The sequence below is a fragment of the Lycium ferocissimum genome, chromosome 5 (genome assembly GCF_029784015.1).
Source record: "Lycium ferocissimum isolate CSIRO_LF1 chromosome 5, AGI_CSIRO_Lferr_CH_V1, whole genome shotgun sequence".
NCBI lineage: Eukaryota > Viridiplantae > Streptophyta > Magnoliopsida > Solanales > Solanaceae > Lycium > Lycium ferocissimum.
The window spans coordinates 62464876-62485246 of NC_081346.1; the positions used below are offsets into that span (position 1 = coordinate 62464876).

At 34.2% G+C, this 20371-nt stretch overlaps 2 protein-coding genes across 2 annotated transcripts; both read left to right on the forward strand.

The window, feature by feature from the left end:
- The first annotated feature begins 4973 nt into the window (after positions 1-4973).
- Positions 4974-8716, forward strand: LOC132057019 (large ribosomal subunit protein eL20-like). The gene is made up of 4 exons (XM_059449451.1): positions 4974-5189; positions 5285-5400; positions 5872-5935; positions 8201-8716. Exons 1-4 carry the CDS (start codon positions 5175-5177, stop codon positions 8540-8542), a joined length of 537 nt encoding a protein of 178 aa, XP_059305434.1. The 5' UTR covers positions 4974-5174; the 3' UTR covers positions 8543-8716.
- Positions 8717-12157: 3441 nt separating this feature from the next.
- LOC132058454 (uncharacterized) lies at positions 12158-14877 on the forward strand. The gene is made up of 3 exons (XM_059450950.1): positions 12158-12294; positions 13578-13790; positions 13874-14877. The coding sequence occupies exons 1-3, from the start codon at positions 12243-12245 to the stop codon at positions 14113-14115; spliced, it is 507 nt and encodes a 168-aa protein (XP_059306933.1). The 5' UTR covers positions 12158-12242; the 3' UTR covers positions 14116-14877.
- Positions 14878-20371: the final 5494 nt, after the last annotated feature.

The following is a 20371-nucleotide window of genomic DNA, read 5'->3' on the forward strand; positions in this document are numbered from 1 at the left end:
TTTGAAAGCATTATGATTTTTTCTCAATTTGTACTCGTGAGTTTTATGTTGCTAGTTATGCTATGTATAACTAAAACAAAACGACTTGACTTTTTTAATTATATTTAAGAGAATGAGGATAAATTTAAATGGGTATTGGTCGATATATTTTTAGTGGGTCGGATTAAGTGGGGCGAGTCAATAAAATGATTAAAAAGGTTATCTTTTTAATTTTTAAAATTTTGACTTTAAGCAAAATTTAATGAAAATATCACTTAAATAGGTTGGGTGAGTTTCTAAGTGAAACAATAGATGAGTGACTTTCTAAAAGAACTATCGTTAGTCGAGTGACCATTTGAGATATTATCTCTATAGATTTATTCAAGTATGTTAAGCTGTAGATTCTATTCGACTTTGAGTCGATGTCAGGTTTAACTTTCATTTTATGCTTATGCTTATCATATTAATAATTTATCATAACCCTGCTTGAGTGTAGATCATGACTAAATGTCTTTGGCTTTTTTATTTGCTCAACTTGCTCTGTAAAGCTTCGAAATTCCTAACTAAAATGAGCTTAAAGGATTAATTTACAAGGTCTTGAAGTACGTCCGTGCGGGCACACATAATGGTAACAAGGTTGTTGGGATACTTGGACAAACGCAATAATATAAGTTGAATGTCCCTAATTAAGTTGAATGGTTGAGTGTATATCTTATGAAAATTGGACTAAGGATGAAGATGAAATAACTAAACTAACTATTGTCCTAACCATTGAAATGGTTGAACCGTGGTATATTCTAGATAAAAAGAGTAGGGTAAACCTCAATCAATCATTTGAATGATTTTCCAATTGTGGTCTCAACCAGTGTCATGGTTAGTTGAACCCAGGGGCGGATCTAGGAAGGGGTGAGGTGTTCACCCGAATCCCCTCAGCAAAAAATTACTCCATCTATATAAAGTAATTTTTAATTTTTTTATATACATATATAGATTTTGAATCCCCTGGACACAAGACTAGAGAATGACTCAGTAGTTAAGGAGTTCCAAATTCACCTTGAGATTCCGAGTTCAAATTATAAACACTACATTTTTATTTTTTCGAATTCCCTTCGTAAAAGTCCTTAATCCGCCATTGGTTGAACCGTGTTGTGACCTAACGAGAAAGGATAGGGGGAGCCACAACCAACTGCTGGCATGGTATCCCAACCGTAGCTTATGCAATTTTATAAGATCTTATACTATCATCTAATGCATGAATTAACACCACAATGGATCAAAATTTATAAGATTCTCTTCAAACTTCAAAAATTCTTTTCAAGTCTTCAAGCTAGTATATTAACATCAAGAGGTAAAGTCCTTACCCCAACGTTATATTTGAGATCACATTTGATCAAATGTCAAACAATAACAAGATATATATTTCAAATCACATTTGAGCTAATATACGTAGGAAAAAGATCCATAAATAATCACTTTTCACCCAAATGATTGCCATCTTTTTTTTTTTTTTTTATTATTATTATTATTATTATTATTATATGTTTTTTTTTTGAGTTTAATATCTATTTTTCAATTATCATGTAAGCTAAAGAGGGACTAGCTATTATTGCACACAAATATGTTTTCTCAATTTTGGTCTAATACTCGGTCCATCCATTTTTACTTGTCATGTAAACTAAAAATAAATCTCCATTTTTACTTGTCCAGTTTGAAAAAACAAGAGACAATTTACCATTTCATACATATTTTGCCTAGTTATTAATTATTGAGTTGGAAATTTCAGGGAATTGTTAGTGGCTGCATAATTTTTAATGTAGTTTGATTGATTGCAATCATTAGATGACTTAGTAAAAATGTCATTCTATTTATACACTTAATGACGCGCAATGCGTCAATATACGATAAAAATGGACAGAGGGAGTATTATTCACATGGGCCGCCGCATCAATAATTTAGCCAAACTCCTTCTAGAGCCCAATATTAACAACATGCCCTTTTACCTTTTTTTTACGCGGATAACCCTTCTTTTGGGGTGGTCTTTAACTTTTGTCCTTCAAATTGGTGGTCTTTAATTTTTGCCCTTCGCCTGATACCCCGAGGTTCTGAGTTCGAATCCCAGCTCAGTAAAAAAAGAAGGAATTGCGCAAGGCAGATGTTTGTTTTCATTTCCCATCCGTTAGCCAATGCTTATTTATGTGCCTTATTTAATCATTGCAAGTCACCTAATATAATAACTTGTCTTCCAGAAACAAGAACTCCCCACACGAATATATTATTTTTGTTTTCATTTCATCTCCTTGTTAATAATTGACTCACTCATTTGCAACAAGTGTGTGAAAAAAAATATATAATGTTATATATATATCCTTATTTTCAATTCTTTTACAATAATTCACATAATTAGAGAAAGGATGACTTAGTGTCTTGTATATCTCTATAAAATAAATATTTTTGTTTTAATACTTAGGTTTTCATTTTCTTTTTGGTTAGTTTCAAGGCTTTCTAAGTTTTTTTCTTTTGTAATAATTTCCTTTTTTGTCAATGACAATTTTTAGATTTTTTTCCAGCATATGTATAGAAATTGTATCGTTGTAGTATAGTAGAATATGTATCACTATTGTATATGCTTAGAGATTGTATCATACACATATAAACTGTAACATTATTGTATAGAATATGTATCCCTACAGTATGTGTATAGAAATTGTATCGTTGTTGTATAGAGTATTTATCAATACTGTATATGTATAGAAATTGTATCATACATATAGAAACTATATCATTGTTGTATAGAATATGTATCATTTGTTTATAAAATATGTATCAGTACCTATCTGTAATGAATAGAAACTGTATAAAATATGAATCACAAAGGTATGTATCATTTTTGTATATGATATGTATCAAGACGATTAGGTAACCGTATAGAATAGAAAAAATTTTTGTCGTATCATTTTTGTATATAATATGTATTATTTGTGTATATAATATGTGTCAGCACAATGCCCTGTATAGAATAGAAAATTGTATCATTTTTGTATAAAATAAGTATCAGTACAGTGCCCTGTATAGAGCAGGTTCAAAATATACAATATATATACAAATTTGTGTGTATATATACAGAAAATATACAACTTATATACACATGTGTGTGTGTCAGAAAAATGAATAGCCTCCGGTTCAGATTCTCAACCACACAATACATGAGCACATCAAACTAGTTTCAAGTTTTATACATACAACAAAGTTCACTATACAAACAATGTACAAAATATATACAATACAATGTGTATATATACAAAATAGATACAACTTAATGAAAATCGGCATTATTATAGAATATGTATCCCTACAGTATGTGTCTAGAAATTGTATCATTGTTGTATAGATTATGTATCAATAGTGTATATGTATATAAACTGTATCATTGATGTATAGAATATATGTCCCTTTAGTATATATATAGAAAATGTATCATTGTTGTATAATTATTGCACAACAAATATATAATGAATGTATACTCACTAATTATACACATATTATACATATTTTGGGGATTTTCATAGTCCTACACTACTCTATAATATTCCAGCAATGGCGTCGTCGTCTTCACCACTTGATACGAGCAAACAACACTTACATCCGCTGAAATGATTTAAGATAGAAAAGTTTTGTATTTAATTTAACAAAAATGGATTATATTAAGAGGTTTGTGGATAAAATTGAAATTTATTTATGATGAAATGCTAAAAGAAAAGAAAGAAGCCTTGAATTAGTGGACTATGAGCGGTGGAAAAGGAAATTAAAGGGATTGGGCGTAGGTGGGCTACTTGTGTCTTCGTTTTTTTTGCACGGATTGCCCATCTTTTGGGGTGGTATTTAAATTTTGTCCCTCATATTTGTGTTCTTTAAGTTTTGCCTTCGCTCGGATACCTGAGGTTCTGGGTTTGAACTCCTGCTCAGGCATAAAATAAAAAAATAATTTCACAAGGCCGGGGGGGGCGTGTATGCCGAATCCAAAGATACAATTTAAGTAAAAAACTAAAGTTATGCGGAGGGGCGACTTTGCCTTAAGACATATATTTTATTTTTTTTACTTTTCAAGGTAAACTTTTAGTTATGCCTTAAGTTAGGGGAAAGTTCCGCCTTATACGGGGCATACTTTTAGTTATACCTTAACTAAAAGTGTGCCCCATAAGATATAACTAAAAGTATACCCTATAAGGCGGAATTTTTCCTTAAAGCATAACTAAAAGTTTGCCTTATAAGGCAAAGTCTATGCCTTAAGGAAAAGTTCCTCGCCTTATGAGGCATACTTTTGGTTATGCCTTAATTAAAAGTCTGCCCCATAAGACATAGTTCCTTAAGGAAAAGTTTTGCCCCATAAGGCATGACTAAAGCATGCTCAGGAAAAGTTTATGCCTCCTCCGCATAACTTTAATTTTTCCTTAAGGACTTATGCCGGATCCGGCATACACTCCTCCCTACCCTGCCTTACGAAATTATTTTTTTATTTTATGCTTGAGCCGGGGTTCGAACCCAGAACCTCAAGTATCCAAGCGAAGGACAAAACTTAAAGACCACAAATATGAGGGGCGAAATTTAAAGACCACAAATATGAGGGGTAAAATTTAAAGACCACCCAAAAGAAGGGCAATTCAGTAAGTTATGCCCCCTCTGGCATAGCTTTAGTTTTTCTTTAAGGACTTTATCCTAAGACATCCCGCCCCCGCCGCAAAAAATTATTTTTTTATTTTATGCTTGAGCGGGGGTTCGAACCTAGAACCTCAGGTATTCGAGCGAAGGGAAAAACTTAAAGACTACAAATATGAGGGGTAAAATTTAAAGACTACAAATATGAGGGGTAAAATTTAAAGACTATAAATATGAGGGGTAAAATTTAAAGATTACCCCAAAAGAAGGCCCTTGTGTCTTTAATTTGGCCGAATGGACTTCTGGTGACATTAAGCCCAGACATTAGCCAAATATGGAATTAGTTTGGGCCGGTTGAACACACGGCGTCCTTTTCCCAAAATTAAAGACCACCAAGAAGCTGGACAATCCGTGCAAAAACAGCTCAAATTAGTAGGCCTTTGAAATTAGGGTTTTCTGTAGAGGCCCTTTAATTAAAACCTTTTTTGGTCCACCCTTTCACATAGAGGGACTAACGCAGAGGGAAAGGGAGCTTTGCAGAAATGGTGTACTACAAGGTAAAAGACTCTTCTTTTCTTTAATGGGTTTTCAAGATTTTGCATTTTTATTCTATATTTGAACAAACAATGGTGTTTTCTTGGTGTCATTGCAGTTCCATCAGTACCAGGTTGTGGGGAGAGCTTTGCCATCTGAAACAGATGAGCATCCCAAGATATATCGTATGAAGCTCTGGGCTACTAATGAAGTTCGTGCTAAGTCCAAATTCTGGTAATTTACACCTCTTTCCCTCTCAATTTATGCTTCTCTATAACTATTGTAATGAAATTTATATGTCTTTAGATGATGAATATGTCGAGATGGATTCGTTAAAAAAATGACATGGAAAAGAAAATCTACAGCTATGACCAGTGGCAGATCCAGTTCGGGAAAAATAACAAAAGCTAAATATAAACAATAATATTGTCCCTAGGAATCGAACCTAGGATGTTTAAGACAATTATTGAACACCCTGGAACACTTAAGCTAACCTTTTGCATTTGTTTAGGGAATTCAAAAGTTAATATATGTACATAAACACAGAACATCTACCCTATATATACATTGTAATTTTTTACCGAGGGTGTTCAGGTGAGCACCCTATACCGTGATATGTATAATAGTGGGGGATTATGGGATAAAGAATAAATCCACTTGGTTTCAGACATGGTTATGTTAACTGTGTTTTCTTTTTTAAAAAAGGTATTTTTTGAGGAAACTTAAGAAGGTGAAGAAGAGTAATGGTCAGATGCTGGCTATTAATGAGGTATGATGAGATACATTTCTTTTTATATGCGTATTTTTGGATTGTGAGTTTGAAGTGTTGTGATTAGTAGTTTAAAGATAGCGATTCTGGTGCCTCGTTGTGTATTTGGTCTGTTATGTTCTGGTTTTAGTTCTAAGTGATTTAGTCTTTCGGGTAACCCTATGCAAATTTTATAAAGCTTAGGTTATGTATAATGTGGTATGTGGGGATTGCCTATGTGAATGTGTTGTATGTTTTCGATAAGCCCTCAAAGTGGTAAACCAAATCTAAAATCGAATTCTAATCTTTGTGTCATTTACGCATTCAATTTGGCATTTAAAGTTTCACAAGGATTTGTGCAAAATTAATCAAAATCAAGATATTTAACAGATGAAATAGCGTATAAATTGAGTATGATGATCACAAAGTGATAGCGAATCATTTACCTTATGAAGCCTCCTTGAAATCCAATGTTATAATAGATGAATATCTTGGCTAAAAGTCTCCCCAAAGAACTCAAAAATAGATGCTGTGGCTATTTATATAAATCTAAGCGGATCTAACTCCTTTTTTTTTTTTTTTTGGCGGGGGGGGGGGGGTGGTTTGGATAAGTTGGAGGGAAATTTAGGGTCTAACATAACTTAGATTTCGCTCTAAGTACAAAAGAAGAGAGAACTACTCCCCATCTTCCTATACCTTGGTGTGAGCCGAACTACTCAAGTACGTAGAATTAATCGAGCGCTGGTTTGTGATAGCATCTACATGCCCCGTTATAAAAGAAAAGTTCAAAAGAGAAGAGAACACGTCTCTTACTATGTATTAAAAATTCCAAGTTATGATAAAATGTTAAAAAAATTGCTGCAATAACTTGGTAAAAACCTTTTAAATAAATTGGTTGACATGTTTGAAATTTAGGTTCTAGCAACACGCCTGAACAATATTAGTCTCTATTGGCAAAAATATTAGCAGAAGAATCAAAAAAATTGATATAGGTGATATCACCTAGTTGTAATTGAGGTCTAGTCGTGTTGGTAAGCTTACATTTAGTACAATTTTGCTAAGAGCCTTTCTAATCTTGCTACTGCTTTGTACGTCAGATGCAAAACTTGAGAACTTCTAGTGTTCGAGTACGTTTTATAAAATAAAGTTGTGTAATAGAATAAAATAGAAAGACCAGAGAGAGTGTTGTGAATAGATGACTTGTGGACACCACCCAAGGGTGTAGCGTAGTGGTCAATGAAGTGGGGTGAAAACCATGAGGTCTCAGGTTCAGATTCCACCAGACACAAACACTAGGTGATTTCTTCCCATCTGTCTTAGCCTTGGTGGACAAAGTCACATGGTACCTGTTGCTGGTGGAGGTGACATGTATCTCGTGAAATTAGTTGAGTTGTGCGCAAGCTAGCCATGACACTACAATTATTAGAAAAAAATAGATGACTGGTGGATGCCCATGTGGGCCACTTATGCTGTAGCAAGTTTAACTTTCCGAGTTCATCATTTTGAGGCTTATAAATAGCTTTGTATTTTAGATGTAATAACACACTCAAAGAAAGAAAAGTTAGAACATATGTTCACTAAGGCATTGCCAAATTCAATATTTGAGAAGAGTCTCGTGCTGATATTTATAAAATAAAATTGCAAGAATAGAGAGAGACAGGAGTCTGTTTACCATTGTCAAAAAGAGAGAGAAAGGAGTAATTTTCTTTATGTTATTCCATCTAAAATATAAGGCTATCTATACGCCTCAAAATAATGAAGTAACTTGGAGAGCTAAACATGCTATAGTGGAGTGGGCCACATGGGCAGCTACCAGTCATCTATTCACAACACTCCTCTTGGATGTCTATGTAAAAGAAAAATTCTAGTGAAAGAAAATTTTTCATAGTTCTTCTTAATACGCATTGCTTCATAAAATTTATCAGGAAAATCCAGTTGGACAAAACCTTGGTTAAGGAAAAGAGTGCAGCTCGTATTGGTGGACAGTCTTGCTTTTACTGTTCAAGAGTTAAGTTTTCTCGCTAGTTTTAAGTCCACTGGTTACTATCCTCGTACTTATGCTTATTCTTGCAAATAGATTCTTTCCCTCCAATCCTCTCGTGCCATTGATATGACCTTACTTGGTTTGTAATTATGCATTATGCACCAACCCCTGGTTGTTCTTTATCTGCAGTGTTTTAAGTTGGATACCATGATTTCCCTAACATTTACAGTTTTCTATTCATTTTCACGAAATGTTTTTCCTTGCTATGAACCTCATTAAGATCGTCTCTTTTAACTTATTAGATCTTTGAGAAGTACCCAACAAAAATCAAGAACTATGGTATTTGGCTGCGTTACCAAAGTAGAACTGGATATCATAATATGTACAAGGAGTACCGTGACACGACATTGAATGGTGGTGTGGAGCAGATGTACACTGAGATGGCTTCTCGCCACAGAGTTCGCCATCACTGCATCCAGATAATAAAGACGGCTACAATTCCAGCTAAGCTCTGCAAGAGGGAGAGCACAAAACAGTTCCACGACTCCAAGATCAAGTTCCCCTTGGTGTTCAAGAAAGTCAGGCCACCAAGTAGGAAACTCAAGACCACATACAAGGCTACCAAGCCCAACTTGTTCATGTAAAACATGTTTAGTCATGTGCGTTGAGAAGCAATTTTTAAATTCTCCAGTTTTGGTGCTCTTTAGTTATGTTGAATTAGTATTCATTGTGAAAGAGAGAAGGGGGAAACCTTTTTGTTTTGATCAAGTGATAATGGTTGCTAGAATATTTTCAATCATGGTACTTTGTTTGCTTTACTGTTGCAGTTCTAGGTAACATATTTTTGTTAGCATAGTTGGTGTTTGTATGTTTGGTTTTTAGGCTATTTGCCAACTGGTGCTACTAATCATGTGTCCATGGTGGTCCTCTGGACCAAATGAATTCCTGCAACATGAATAACCTTGTGTTATGGAGTGGAATGTCGAACTGTAGGGTGTAATTCTAGCAAATTTTACTCTATGAAGCAACCACCAGGTTCGGAGGATTTCTACTTGAACATGCTATTGAGTCTCTGTATGAATTTAACTTGTATACACTTAAATCATTGGGTAAAGAGAGCCTACTTTCAGTGTTTTCTTGTAGCAAGAAACTAGTTTAGGTTACTGATTTTACTTTCTAACGTATAATTAACTTTTATGTCACTTATTAAACATGTTGGCTTAACTCTGGCTAGAAGTTATCATGCAATAACGTGGAGAGAAGTGCATGCATAACGAGATGGATTTAAGACATGGATGTGACCTCTCAACAAATCAGATGGATGTCCAAAGGCCCTTCATTTGTGACAAAATGCTACTATATGAAAATCTACTATAAAGCCATTATTACTCCACCACCAAAAGACTAAACTTTTACCTATGCTATACTTTAGCAGCTAACTTTGACATACCAGATGAAATAACCACTTACGAATTAGGCCAGTTGTTTCCACCAACCACAATCAAGAAATCAAAGAGGGAAAATAGAAAAGGTACACTCAATATAATATAAAAATAAAGTAAATATAAGCCATGAGACAGAGCGAATTCAAGATTTCGAGAAGATGAGTGCACTATTATAAAAAGGTGGATCCAAGATATAAATTGACCGATTCAACCTTTAAGTTCGTATCATTGAAAACATTGCATAATTGAAAATATTATAGATTCAAAATTAATATAGTTATACTCTGTGTTGAAGATGTTGGGATCAGTTGAACCGCTACATCATTCAATACTACTAGTTTTAATATACACATTTAGTTTAATTATATAAATTTTACAGTGACAAAAGAAAAATAAGAATTTCAATGGCAGACATGAAAAGTTTGAAAGAATAAATCATACAAAGAAACAAAGGCAAAGAAAAAAGTATTTAATTAAAAAGCAAGAAGTGACACTAAAAACCAGTTTGAGAGGTACACCCAATTCTAAAAAAGAGAAAGAAAAAAATAACAAGATAGCCACAAAAATTAAACTCCTAACCTCTCTTAGAGAGGCGCCACCAAATAACTATCGTATTATATGATACTTTGAGCTTGGACGCACAGGTGTTGGGTTAAGTCCCGCAACGAGCGCAACCCTCGTGTTTAGTTGCCATCGTTGAGTTTGGAACCCTGAACAGACTGCCGATGATAAGCCGGAGGAAGGTGAGGATGACGTCAAGTCATCATGCCCCTTATGCCCTGGGCGACACACGTGCTACAATGGCCGGGACAAATGGTCGCGATCCCACGAGGGTGAGCTAACCCCAAAAACGTGTATTTAAGTATTTTTGAAAAAATATCAATATTACTATAGTGAAATAGGAAGATGATTTACTTATTTTCGAAAATAGTGCAAAATAGATAGAGAGGATACATAAAACCGAAATATGGAAATATTTGTTGAGCAAAAATGATTTGGATGTTGACTATGGAACAGCAAAGTGTGCTCGGATTTGAATGGAGTGAGATTGAAAATGTATAATATATACAAGAGTTTAAGTTCTATGCATTATGGTGTAAAAATTATTTATACAATAATCACTTTTGAGGTAATTACGAGTAAATCTCTATCAGAAAATGGTAATTAACCTTCTATAACACGTTAAACTACACCGATATTGTATAAAAAAATTTGACAATCTAATTCACATGTAATCGTACACTTTGGGCAGTGCCATGATATGTGAATTTTCACAACAAAGACTTGCACCGTTCTCAAGCATCAAGAAATCCTTACTAAGATAACTGCTTGAATGACATAAAAGTTCAAGACCACCCTTTATGAGAGTCAATTCTGGCAAATTACCCAAAAAATTATATATATACTTTGTCGCAAAAGTAATGAGTGAGAAATAAGAAAGAGAATAACAAGCAATTTATAGGAGTTGAATTAAATATCTGCTTCTATAACTTTGATCATCAACCACTAAGCTATCATGATTTATTGATTTGTATATATATGATCTCTAATAAGCCAAAATTGGCACAAATTAGTGAATGAATGATATGTACTTTTAGTTTGAGGGAAATTTGTATGAGCAATGACAAATTCAAGATTTAAAATTATTCGTATGCTCTTGTATATGCGCCTACTTTTGTTTCTTTTCACACACATATAAGTTGCAAGATAAAATTTTGATCCGTAATACAGTAATGTCCAACTTAAATAAGAGAAAAGAGGATGGCGAAAATAAAAACGAATCAAACCACCTCAAACTTCCAAATAGAAGTTTTACGTCCAATAATCTGATGTTCGAGTGAATGAACACCAATTTTGAGGAAGATCAAGTTTGTCTTCATTACAAATGTTCTTTTGATTATAAGATCAATTTCACATGATATTGGTAAGATATATCACATGTAAACAAAATAGAGGAATTCTTTATAGGATCATTGTCTTCTGATCATTTCAAGTCGTTCCTCCTATGAGTTGGTACTGATAGAATATAAGAGTCTATCAAAACGGTAAGATGACAGGGTGTCTTTCTATATGTTGCGCTATACTACGGCAGTTAAATAACACAAGATATTTACATGGAAAACTCCTTGCTCAAGAGATTAAAAAAAACCACGACCCACCGCAGTAGGATTTGCTCAAACTTCACTATAAACGAGCAACTTCAGATTAGATACTATTGCAACCTAGGAATTAAACTCTTAATCCCTCCCCTTAATTACAATAACTCTATTGCAAGACCTTTACAATAACTCTTATTGCAAAGAAAGAACCTTGACTAACTCTAGCCAAGTGAACAAACTCAGAATAGTTGATAATCTGTCCTATTATTACACTTCTTGAAAGCCATGCAGGAATAGAAGATAAAGATCAAAATGACAACGACTCAACAAACCTAAGGACTTAAGACTTCTTCAGTGATTGGTCCTTCTGTTTGTTGCAGCTTTGTTCTTGAGAGCACTTAGAGATGCGGCGGCTTACTTGAGAGGAGAGTGATTTTTAGATTTGCAAGTGATAGGGTTTCACTTGAATACGTTGTTTATATAAAGTGAGTAAATGTTGATATGCAATGGACATGACATTGTCCACTAGCAAGCTACGCAATTTGTCACTGCTGCCAGTCAATCTGCGATGTCGCCACTTTTACGGTACAACGCAGAGTTGACTGCAATCGGCTAGTGGAACCTAATCCCATCTGGTCCCTCAAAATGCATATCTGGTTTCTCGGATCAGTTTTTCAAATCATCAAAACATGAAATAGCATAACTTATCAAGTAATTGATGAGATGCAAACTTTCCAAGTGCCCGGTGGGTTTCCCCTCCCGAAGCATTCTGGAGAATTTATGAATTCAACTTGAGTGAAATGCAACCTCCAGTCATCAACCTACAACTACATTTCCCTGGAAAACACTCAGGTAAACATATTTATGCTGCACAAATATGGAGATTCACTAAAATGAAAAAATATTTAAAATTTCTAATTAAATAGTCATATTTTATTTAGGTAAAGGGACAATTAGAAGTCCTGCACTTTCATTCCTTAATTATGGCCTTTTCAATTCCCTTAGTTATTGCTATTAATTATAGCAAACGTTATTGACAACCTCAGTTTTTCGAATTTGTGCTCTTTTAATTCGACGGTATAATTTAAAAAGACTATATTCAATGTCTAATAGTGAAAGAATCTGTTCATTAGCCTGAACGGATGAAGTTATGGTATTTATAAAGGCATAGTGCAAAGCTATTATAATCTTGGAAGGATTTGCCAAATATGGTCACCAAGTCACCAACCACAGAAAGCGCTCCTTGAAGTTTTCATGCCGATGCTTGGCCAGTTTTTTCACAAATGCCAGTAGTTTTAAAAGCAAGTAATCACAGCTTTTCTTACTTTTGTTGGTAAATTGGTATAGGTTTCCTTTACTTGGGATGTGATTAATTTTATGCTAATGCTTGGTGTGGCTTGAAACTCATTACTTAAGTTCACCAATATATGCAAATACTTGTGCTTATTTGTTCATTCAGATTCTTCTCTTCCTCATTTTATGTTTTTGTAGTGGGGTATTAAATTTCTGGTGAAGACTTTCTCTTATTATGAAATTCTCCCTTCAATTGATTTTATATATTTTGAGACATACCATAATTTAAGTATGTGATTTTCTTAAAGTTAAAGTGCATGGGCGATTGAATAAAAATTTGAAGTGTATCGATTCTCACGTTATGTCTACATCTTCTGATAGACTCGAAGAATGTTTATGTTGTGCCATATAATGAAAATGTGGGCTCCGTTTGCACATCAACTGCATACAAAAATATCGTATATATTTGATTAGGATAGTAAGTAGAGTAGAGTTTTATCCACTGTTTTCAGAAGTTCAAGTTAACTCTCTTGAATTAATTCTCAATTGTTACCTAAATTGCCAACTTTTATGTGAAAATTAAAAAGATGCACTGTGCTATGATTTTCATGTGCACTAGAAATCCTTCAATAGAATCGCATACATGATTTTTAGGAGAAGGCATTAAAGTTGTAAATTTTATTGGTAAGTTTATTTTCTCCTTTGTTACTTCCTATGTTTAGTATTCAGTGAAACTTTACAGCAATAGTTAATGTGATATCATTTTGGTTGGCGAATGGTTGTTTCAAAATAAGATACAACAAAGCTAAATAAACAATATCTAACAGTTTAAACATACCTAGTTTTTTATTGGAAGAAGCAAAATTTGCAAAACATCATCGCATGGGATGGCATCAGGCAAACCATGCTGACCGAGTATTTCAAGATGTGCTCCATTGACCCTGAAGCACGTACATACCTTTATAGAGAATTCCCTAAGCATTATGTTTGGAATCCTCAGGGAAAGGCTTGGACGAAAAGAAAAACAAGATTTGTAATTGGTCGCATTGCAACCGGTAAGGCATATAGTACTAATGCTTACCTTTATACACAACATCTACCATTAAACTACTTTATTAACATTCATTGCATACTGCAGCTAATCCTAAGGCAGGGGAAAGGTATTATAAACGGTTATTACTAAACCATGTAAGAGGACCATCATCATTCAAGGACTTACTCGCTGTCAATGGAAGGCAATGTGAGACCTTTAAAGAAGAAGACAAAGAAAGAGGGTTATTAGAATCAGACAACAGCATATCAGAAGCTTGGGAGAGGCTGTTCTATTCAAAATGCCATCAGCCCTACAAGTTTGTTTGCAACAATTCTGGTTCACTGTAACCCCACCGATGTCAGAAAACTATGGGATACTTATTTTGAGGATATGTCTGAGGACTTCAGCAGGATACATGACAACTCACCCAACGCGATACTGCGATGTACGCTAAAGGATATTAATTACTACTTGGAAAGTATGGGCCAAAGCATCAACGTATATGACCTGCCCCGCCTTGATCAACAGTTGGCCGAAGTTGTCCCAACAGAATGTACAGAAGTGGCTGAAGAAATGTCCGTGCAAATACCCAAAGAAGATTTTGATGCACAATCAAGTCTAAATCCTGAACAAGAGCAAGCTTTCAAAATAATATTGCGGGCGGTGGATTGTGGAAGGGCAGGATTATTCTTTGTCGATGGACCTGAAGGAACTGGAAGAACGCACCGTGCATTGCTGGCCAACGTTAGATCAAGACGTATGATTGCCTTGGCAACAACAACCAGTGGCGTAGCAGCTTCAATTTTACTGGGAGGAATCTCACTCGAGGTTTGAGATTCCCCTTCAAACAAATGAATCGTCCATGACAAATATGTTAAAACAAAGTGGTGCTGCAAAATTGATTAGAAAAGCAAAACTACTTATATGGGAGGAAGCGCCGATGGCCAAGTGGCAAACAATAGAAACAGTTGACAGGAGCTTTAGAGATATAATGGACATTGATAAACCTTTTAGCGGGAAAGTCATGGTTTTTGGAGGAGATTTCCGTCAGGTATTACCAGTTGTTCCAAAATCTACAAGAGCAGAAATTGTTAATGAAAGCTAGTGAAATCATAGCCAATTATACGTTGTACTTTCAAGAGGGATATCAATGTCCATGACCAAAGTTCTGGTCTTGACAGAGCAACCAAAATGTCGAAGCGGGACATACACAAAGAACATCGTCTACAAGGAAGTCTTAGGTATGATACACTCATATAACATGTTTGCACCTAATACCACAAAAAATTCACTCTTTACTTATCGGTCAACCCTAACTAAATTCAATGGTTGCAATTTTCAGGTTTAGAGGACATCGACTCACCTAAGCACTGATGAGCAACTCATTATATGCACACTGAATATTTGTCAAATTGATCTTCAAACTTTTGCAGCAACATTTTCTATTACTTATTGCACACATTCAAATTTTAACATTATCGTTGTAATTGACAATGAAACACCCAGAATGTTATGCAAATAGATCTGCTAATTTGTGCAATTACGTTTTATATTACTCATAACACGAGTGTCTTCATATAATGCATATATATCGTTCAAAATAAAGATGGGGCACACGTGCAACGCACGTGCCCAACACTAGTATATAAATATTTTTAGGACAACAATTCTAATTAATTACTTACAAAACACTAGAAATAAATAAGAAAACCGTTTATTTTTTGAAAAAACAATTTTTTTGTTAAAAAACATCTTCCTTCGAACCAAACACACCCTCAGACAAATAAGACATGGCTAAGAGTTGTAACTTCGTACGAGGCAAATGGAGCTGAAAACAGTTACAAAGTATAGAGGATGAAGAAAAACTTATTTGCTGGAAATAGAATAGTATGGACAAGTAAAGCCAAACTAACATTGTCATTTTTCCACCTTCCGTTTGTTGTTTATGCATGAAAATTGCAAACTATTCATTGACAGCATGATCGTGGTGTCTTTTATGCCTTCATGGAATTACTTGTGGAGTTGTGATTGCTTTTGTTTAAGTAACTATGTTGACCATGCCACCTTTTAAAAGCTTTTTACAAACATCCAATGTTGTTGCGGAAGTTTGTTGACAGGGCCCAAAGCTAATTTTTTTTTTTTTTAAAGAATCTGGATCCCAAGTTTTAATTATTAGGTGGTACGACCTTTTTTAGGATTAATACTAATTATGTGTAGATAAGTTAGCTGAGCGTCAAAAGAAACCCCCAACTTTTACAAAATACATTTTCATCCAATAATTTTAAGAAAATAAAAAATAATAAAATAAAATTATAACTATTCCAAGCTTTCAAACCAGCTCCCAAGTTTTAAAAAATACACTTTTGATCCAAAGTAAGAAACAATAAATAAACTATTAAAAAAAAGAAATAATAAATAAACCAAAATAAAAATCTAAAAATATATCTTTTACCTTATAAAAAAAAAGAAATATAAAAATATATTCCCCTATCTCAATTCATTCCCATGTTTTTTCCTTCTACATCTGAAATATACTCCATTGGACCATTATTGAAGCTGTGAGCTTCAAGTTTGAAAAAATGAGTTTTTGAAAGAGTGATTCATTTCAAGTGAGTGTTGTTGGATTTTGTTATGGATCTTTTGATGAGTTTAAATCTCAAATTTTAAAGAGTTTCGAGAAGATTTAAGGTGCTTTTGGATTAAATTTCAGATTTAAGCTTGAGGATAGCCATTGTTGAAGCTTGAGCTTCAAACTTGAAAATTTGATTTTATGAAGGAGTGATTTATTTCAAATGGGTGTTGGGGATCTTTTGAGGAGTCTCAATCTCAAATTTAAGGGAATTTGGAGAAGATTAAAGGTGGTTTTGCATAAAATTTCAGATTTGAACTTGAGGTAAAAGATGAACATTTTAAATTTGAGCTTGAGGTTGAAGATGAATACTTCAGATTTATAACTTTTACTATAGACGAGACAACGTCTTGGCATAGACCATTGAACTATTATTAGCATAAGATATTCATTTAAAGCAATTAAAAGGATAACGTTTATGCATAGACCAACAACAGAAATAAATTCATTGCTGATTATGCCCTCATGAATGTCTTGTACCGCTTAGTCTACCTCATGTCTTTACCCCAAAGAGACCATGACCCATCAAATCCTAGCAATACCTTTTGGCCTTCTCAAGAATTGGAGATTGGTTGTAGTTGAAACTAGTTAATGAGGTGCTTTGGGACTGGAGAATGGGATCCTCAAAAGAGTTATGTTACCACACTTGCATACTCTGCTAAAAAGTCAGCTACAAGTTATTAGAATCTACAACCTAACACTTGCTTTTGTAACCAAAAGAGATTTAAAAAAAAAAAAAAAAGAAGTGAACTAATTTTTGATTATAAAACTTATATTTGTAACTAAACAATATGTTATCACCATGAAATTAGTGAAACAACACTTTAATAATCTAAAATAATGATAATTAATGTGTTGAAGAAAAAATTATGATGATCATAGCTATACTCCCTCCATCCCATATTAGTTGTCCACATTACTAAAAATATTCATCCCAAAATACTTGTCCATTTACCAAATCAAGATAGAATTAATTAAAGTTTTTCTATTTTGACCTTAGCATTAATTGTGTTTTAAAGTAACCAATATTGATTAGAGTACAATTTATTAGAGAGAGATAAGGGTAATGTTGTAAAAGTTCATATCTATTTATGATTTCTTAAAGGGCGTGTAAAATGGAAAGTGGACAAATAATATGGGACGGAGGGAGTATGAAACAACTTGGAATTGGTGACATAACTATGTGTGAACATCACATATTTTTCTTAGCCATGTTGCAAATGGTTACTATACTACATATGCTTTATGTTGAAATTGATGACATAATTACATATGCTCAATGCTCAATGTTCATGTCTATATTGCAATAGGTGAAATAATTATGCGACCAACTTAATATTTAGATTGACAGCGAACGATTTGTATTATTTCATTGATATAAGTATTTATATCAATAATGACATTATCATTTTGTTAATATTCATTAAATGCCAACAACGATAAGTTTCAAGAATAAATTCATCAATTTTTAAGATAATGGTAGGCTTCTTAGAAAATCGTAGTCGCTTCTAATAACCGTAGTCACTTCTTAGTGGCTAAAATGTGACCCTTTTCAGTTCTTATTTTATATATATAGCCAATGCAGAAGCTTAGTAGAAACTATAGGATGCTAATAAACCTATTTTAGACCTGAATAAAGATTATGCTAGACTATTTCTAGCAGTGTTGTCTTCTTCCTTTTGGAGGGTGCTTTGAGGGGGGAGGGGGGGTAGGTTGTAGTGGGTGGGGTGGGGTGGGGGTGAGTTCGAGGGTGGGAAGGAGACAATTAATATGGATTGTTACTTGTGCGACTTGTTTTCCCTACTTCCATTAGGCAAATCATTTTCCTCATTTTTAAGGAACTTATTTTCCTAAAGAAAATGGTTTCCAAAATTTTGACCAATCGAACGTGAGAAATTGAAAAATATTTTCCTCCGTACGGAACACACTGTTGCTATTTGTTTTTGTTGCAGTGTGTTTATGTGAGTTGAATTTCCTTCAAAGCGTCTTTGATTCCTTTCCTTCCAGATGATAAATTGAGAGATCATCTTCAAAGCGTCTTTGATTCCTCTCCTTCCAGATATTCCACATGATAAATTGAGGGATCATCTTCTAAATGCTTCTGATGGACTTATCAATTCCAAAACTGTTCCATATGACAAAAATCTCCTTCAAGCTTCTTGGTAATTCTCAACTTAGTCCAAAAAACATTGCTAAACAAAACCCATAGAGTTCTAGCCACTATTCAATGCAGAAACAAATGATGTACATTCTCACTATCATTTTCACACATGTAGCATCAGTTACACAGATTAAATCCTTTATTCTTAAGGCCATCTAGTGTAAGAATTGCACCCAGTACTACCAACCAGCTAAAACAGGTCACTTTTGTGCAGAAGCGATTCTAGGATTTTTAGAACATGGGTTCACCACAAAAGAAGAAGAAGGAAAAAAGTGTGTTTAGTGGGAATTGATCCCTAGTCCTCTTGATAAATAACTCAACCTTCAACCAAGTGCACCATTTAGCCTTCTTGTAGTATGTGTTCCAGCAGGTAGTATTATACCAATTTAAAAAAAAAATATATAAAATATCTAGTTTTACGGAGAGACCATGTGTTCACGTGCCCCAAATTAAGTTACTAAATTCGCCCCTGCTTTTGTGCCAAGTCTTTAAGGCAAGCTTTTCTTGGAGACTGCTTGTTTTATGCATATTTCAAACAGATGAACAGTTACTTGAGAAAACATTCTTTCCCTTTTTCCCCAACAAATTTGTTTTTCTATTTTTAATAAGCCCAAGTGTTGAGTTTCCTACAATGATTGGTTGCCTGAAGCTGCTGAAGCCTTACTGGTGATGATCAAAACTACCTTTGTTCACTAGTTCAGAATTCATCTTAATCTGAACTGATTTATGTTGGCTCAAGATCTCTTTGCCGCTTCTTTCTTAGATAGTGGAAAGGGATAGGGGACATGGGAGATTGGGAGTACGTTCTTGTGAATTTTATTATTGTGGAGAGTGGAGACTTCATTTTCTTTTTTAATTTACATTTTTCTAGTTTACCAGTCAAATAATTATTTTCCAGTTTGCATGCCCTCTTTCTAAATGTTGTTTGTTTTAGAAGCGGAAGGAAAGGATTCAAAGAATTAAAAGACAACGTCCAGATGATAGGCCATCATATGCATCTCAGCCACAACTGCTGGATGAGATCTTTCAGACAAAGAGATGGTTAGCATAGAGCCAGGATTTTTTTTTTTTTTTTTCCTAGTGTGCTAGTTGTATAAGACCTGCTATGCTTGTGCGCGCGCGCACACACACACACACACACACTCTCTCTCTCTCTTTATTGTGTTACTTATCTCTTTTTCCGTGTGTGTGTATGAATTGTTGAAGTAGCAATAGATTCCTAGTTCCCTCTGTATACTCCATCTTTCTTTTTGTTCTTGTCATCTAAGTGTAACTCTAGGTTGCACACAACTTTATTGTGTCTTCTTTGACTATTATTTTAACACAGGTTCTTGTTTCTCTCTTTTTTCCCCTCCTTGCTTCTCTTAGTTTGATTACATCATTATCTTTTGGATTACTTATGCAGGTTGGTTGGATTGTCCTGCATTTGGATGGAAGATAGGTTGCATTATTCCTTCAAAGGTTCCACTGGGTAAAACTTTCAACGACTGTGTTCTTCCCAGCAAAAGATACTTGTTTAAGCAAGTCCTCCATCAACAGAGAGTTATGGGAAGAAAGATGAGTGCGTTAACCTGAATTTGGGTCCCTTCATCCACTTAATGTTGATTTTATCTTCAAAATGTTTGATTTCTTACAACAGTGATGATCTCGCTCTGTATATTCTTTTAAAGCACTTTCGTGATTGCTGTATTTTCAATGAAGTAATCTTAAACAATAAAAACGAAGTTTGATTCCTAGATGTTATCATGACGCAAAATTTTATATCACTGTCATAGAGATGTTCTATGTCAAAGCCGAGACTTCCTTGATATTC

What these genes read in the sequence shown, in the direction of transcription:
- LOC132058454 (XM_059450950.1), top strand. Translation starts at nt 12,243, where the DNA reads ATGCAACCTCCAGTCATCAACCTACAACTACATTTCCCTGGAAAACAC. An exon ending in TTTCCCTGGAAAACACTCAG is followed by an intron (nt 12,295 to 13,577) that starts GTAAACATATTT and finishes AAACATACCTAG; the next exon opens with TTTTTTATTGGAAGAAGCAA. An exon ending in AATTGGTCGCATTGCAACCG is followed by an intron (nt 13,791 to 13,873) that starts GTAAGGCATATA and finishes TGCATACTGCAG; the next exon opens with CTAATCCTAAGGCAGGGGAA.
- LOC132057019 (XM_059449451.1), top strand. An exon ending in CGTGCTAAGTCCAAATTCTG is followed by an intron (nt 5,401 to 5,871) that starts GTAATTTACACC and finishes TTTTTAAAAAAG; the next exon opens with GTATTTTTTGAGGAAACTTA. An exon ending in AGATGCTGGCTATTAATGAG is followed by an intron (nt 5,936 to 8,200) that starts GTATGATGAGAT and finishes TTAACTTATTAG; the next exon opens with ATCTTTGAGAAGTACCCAAC.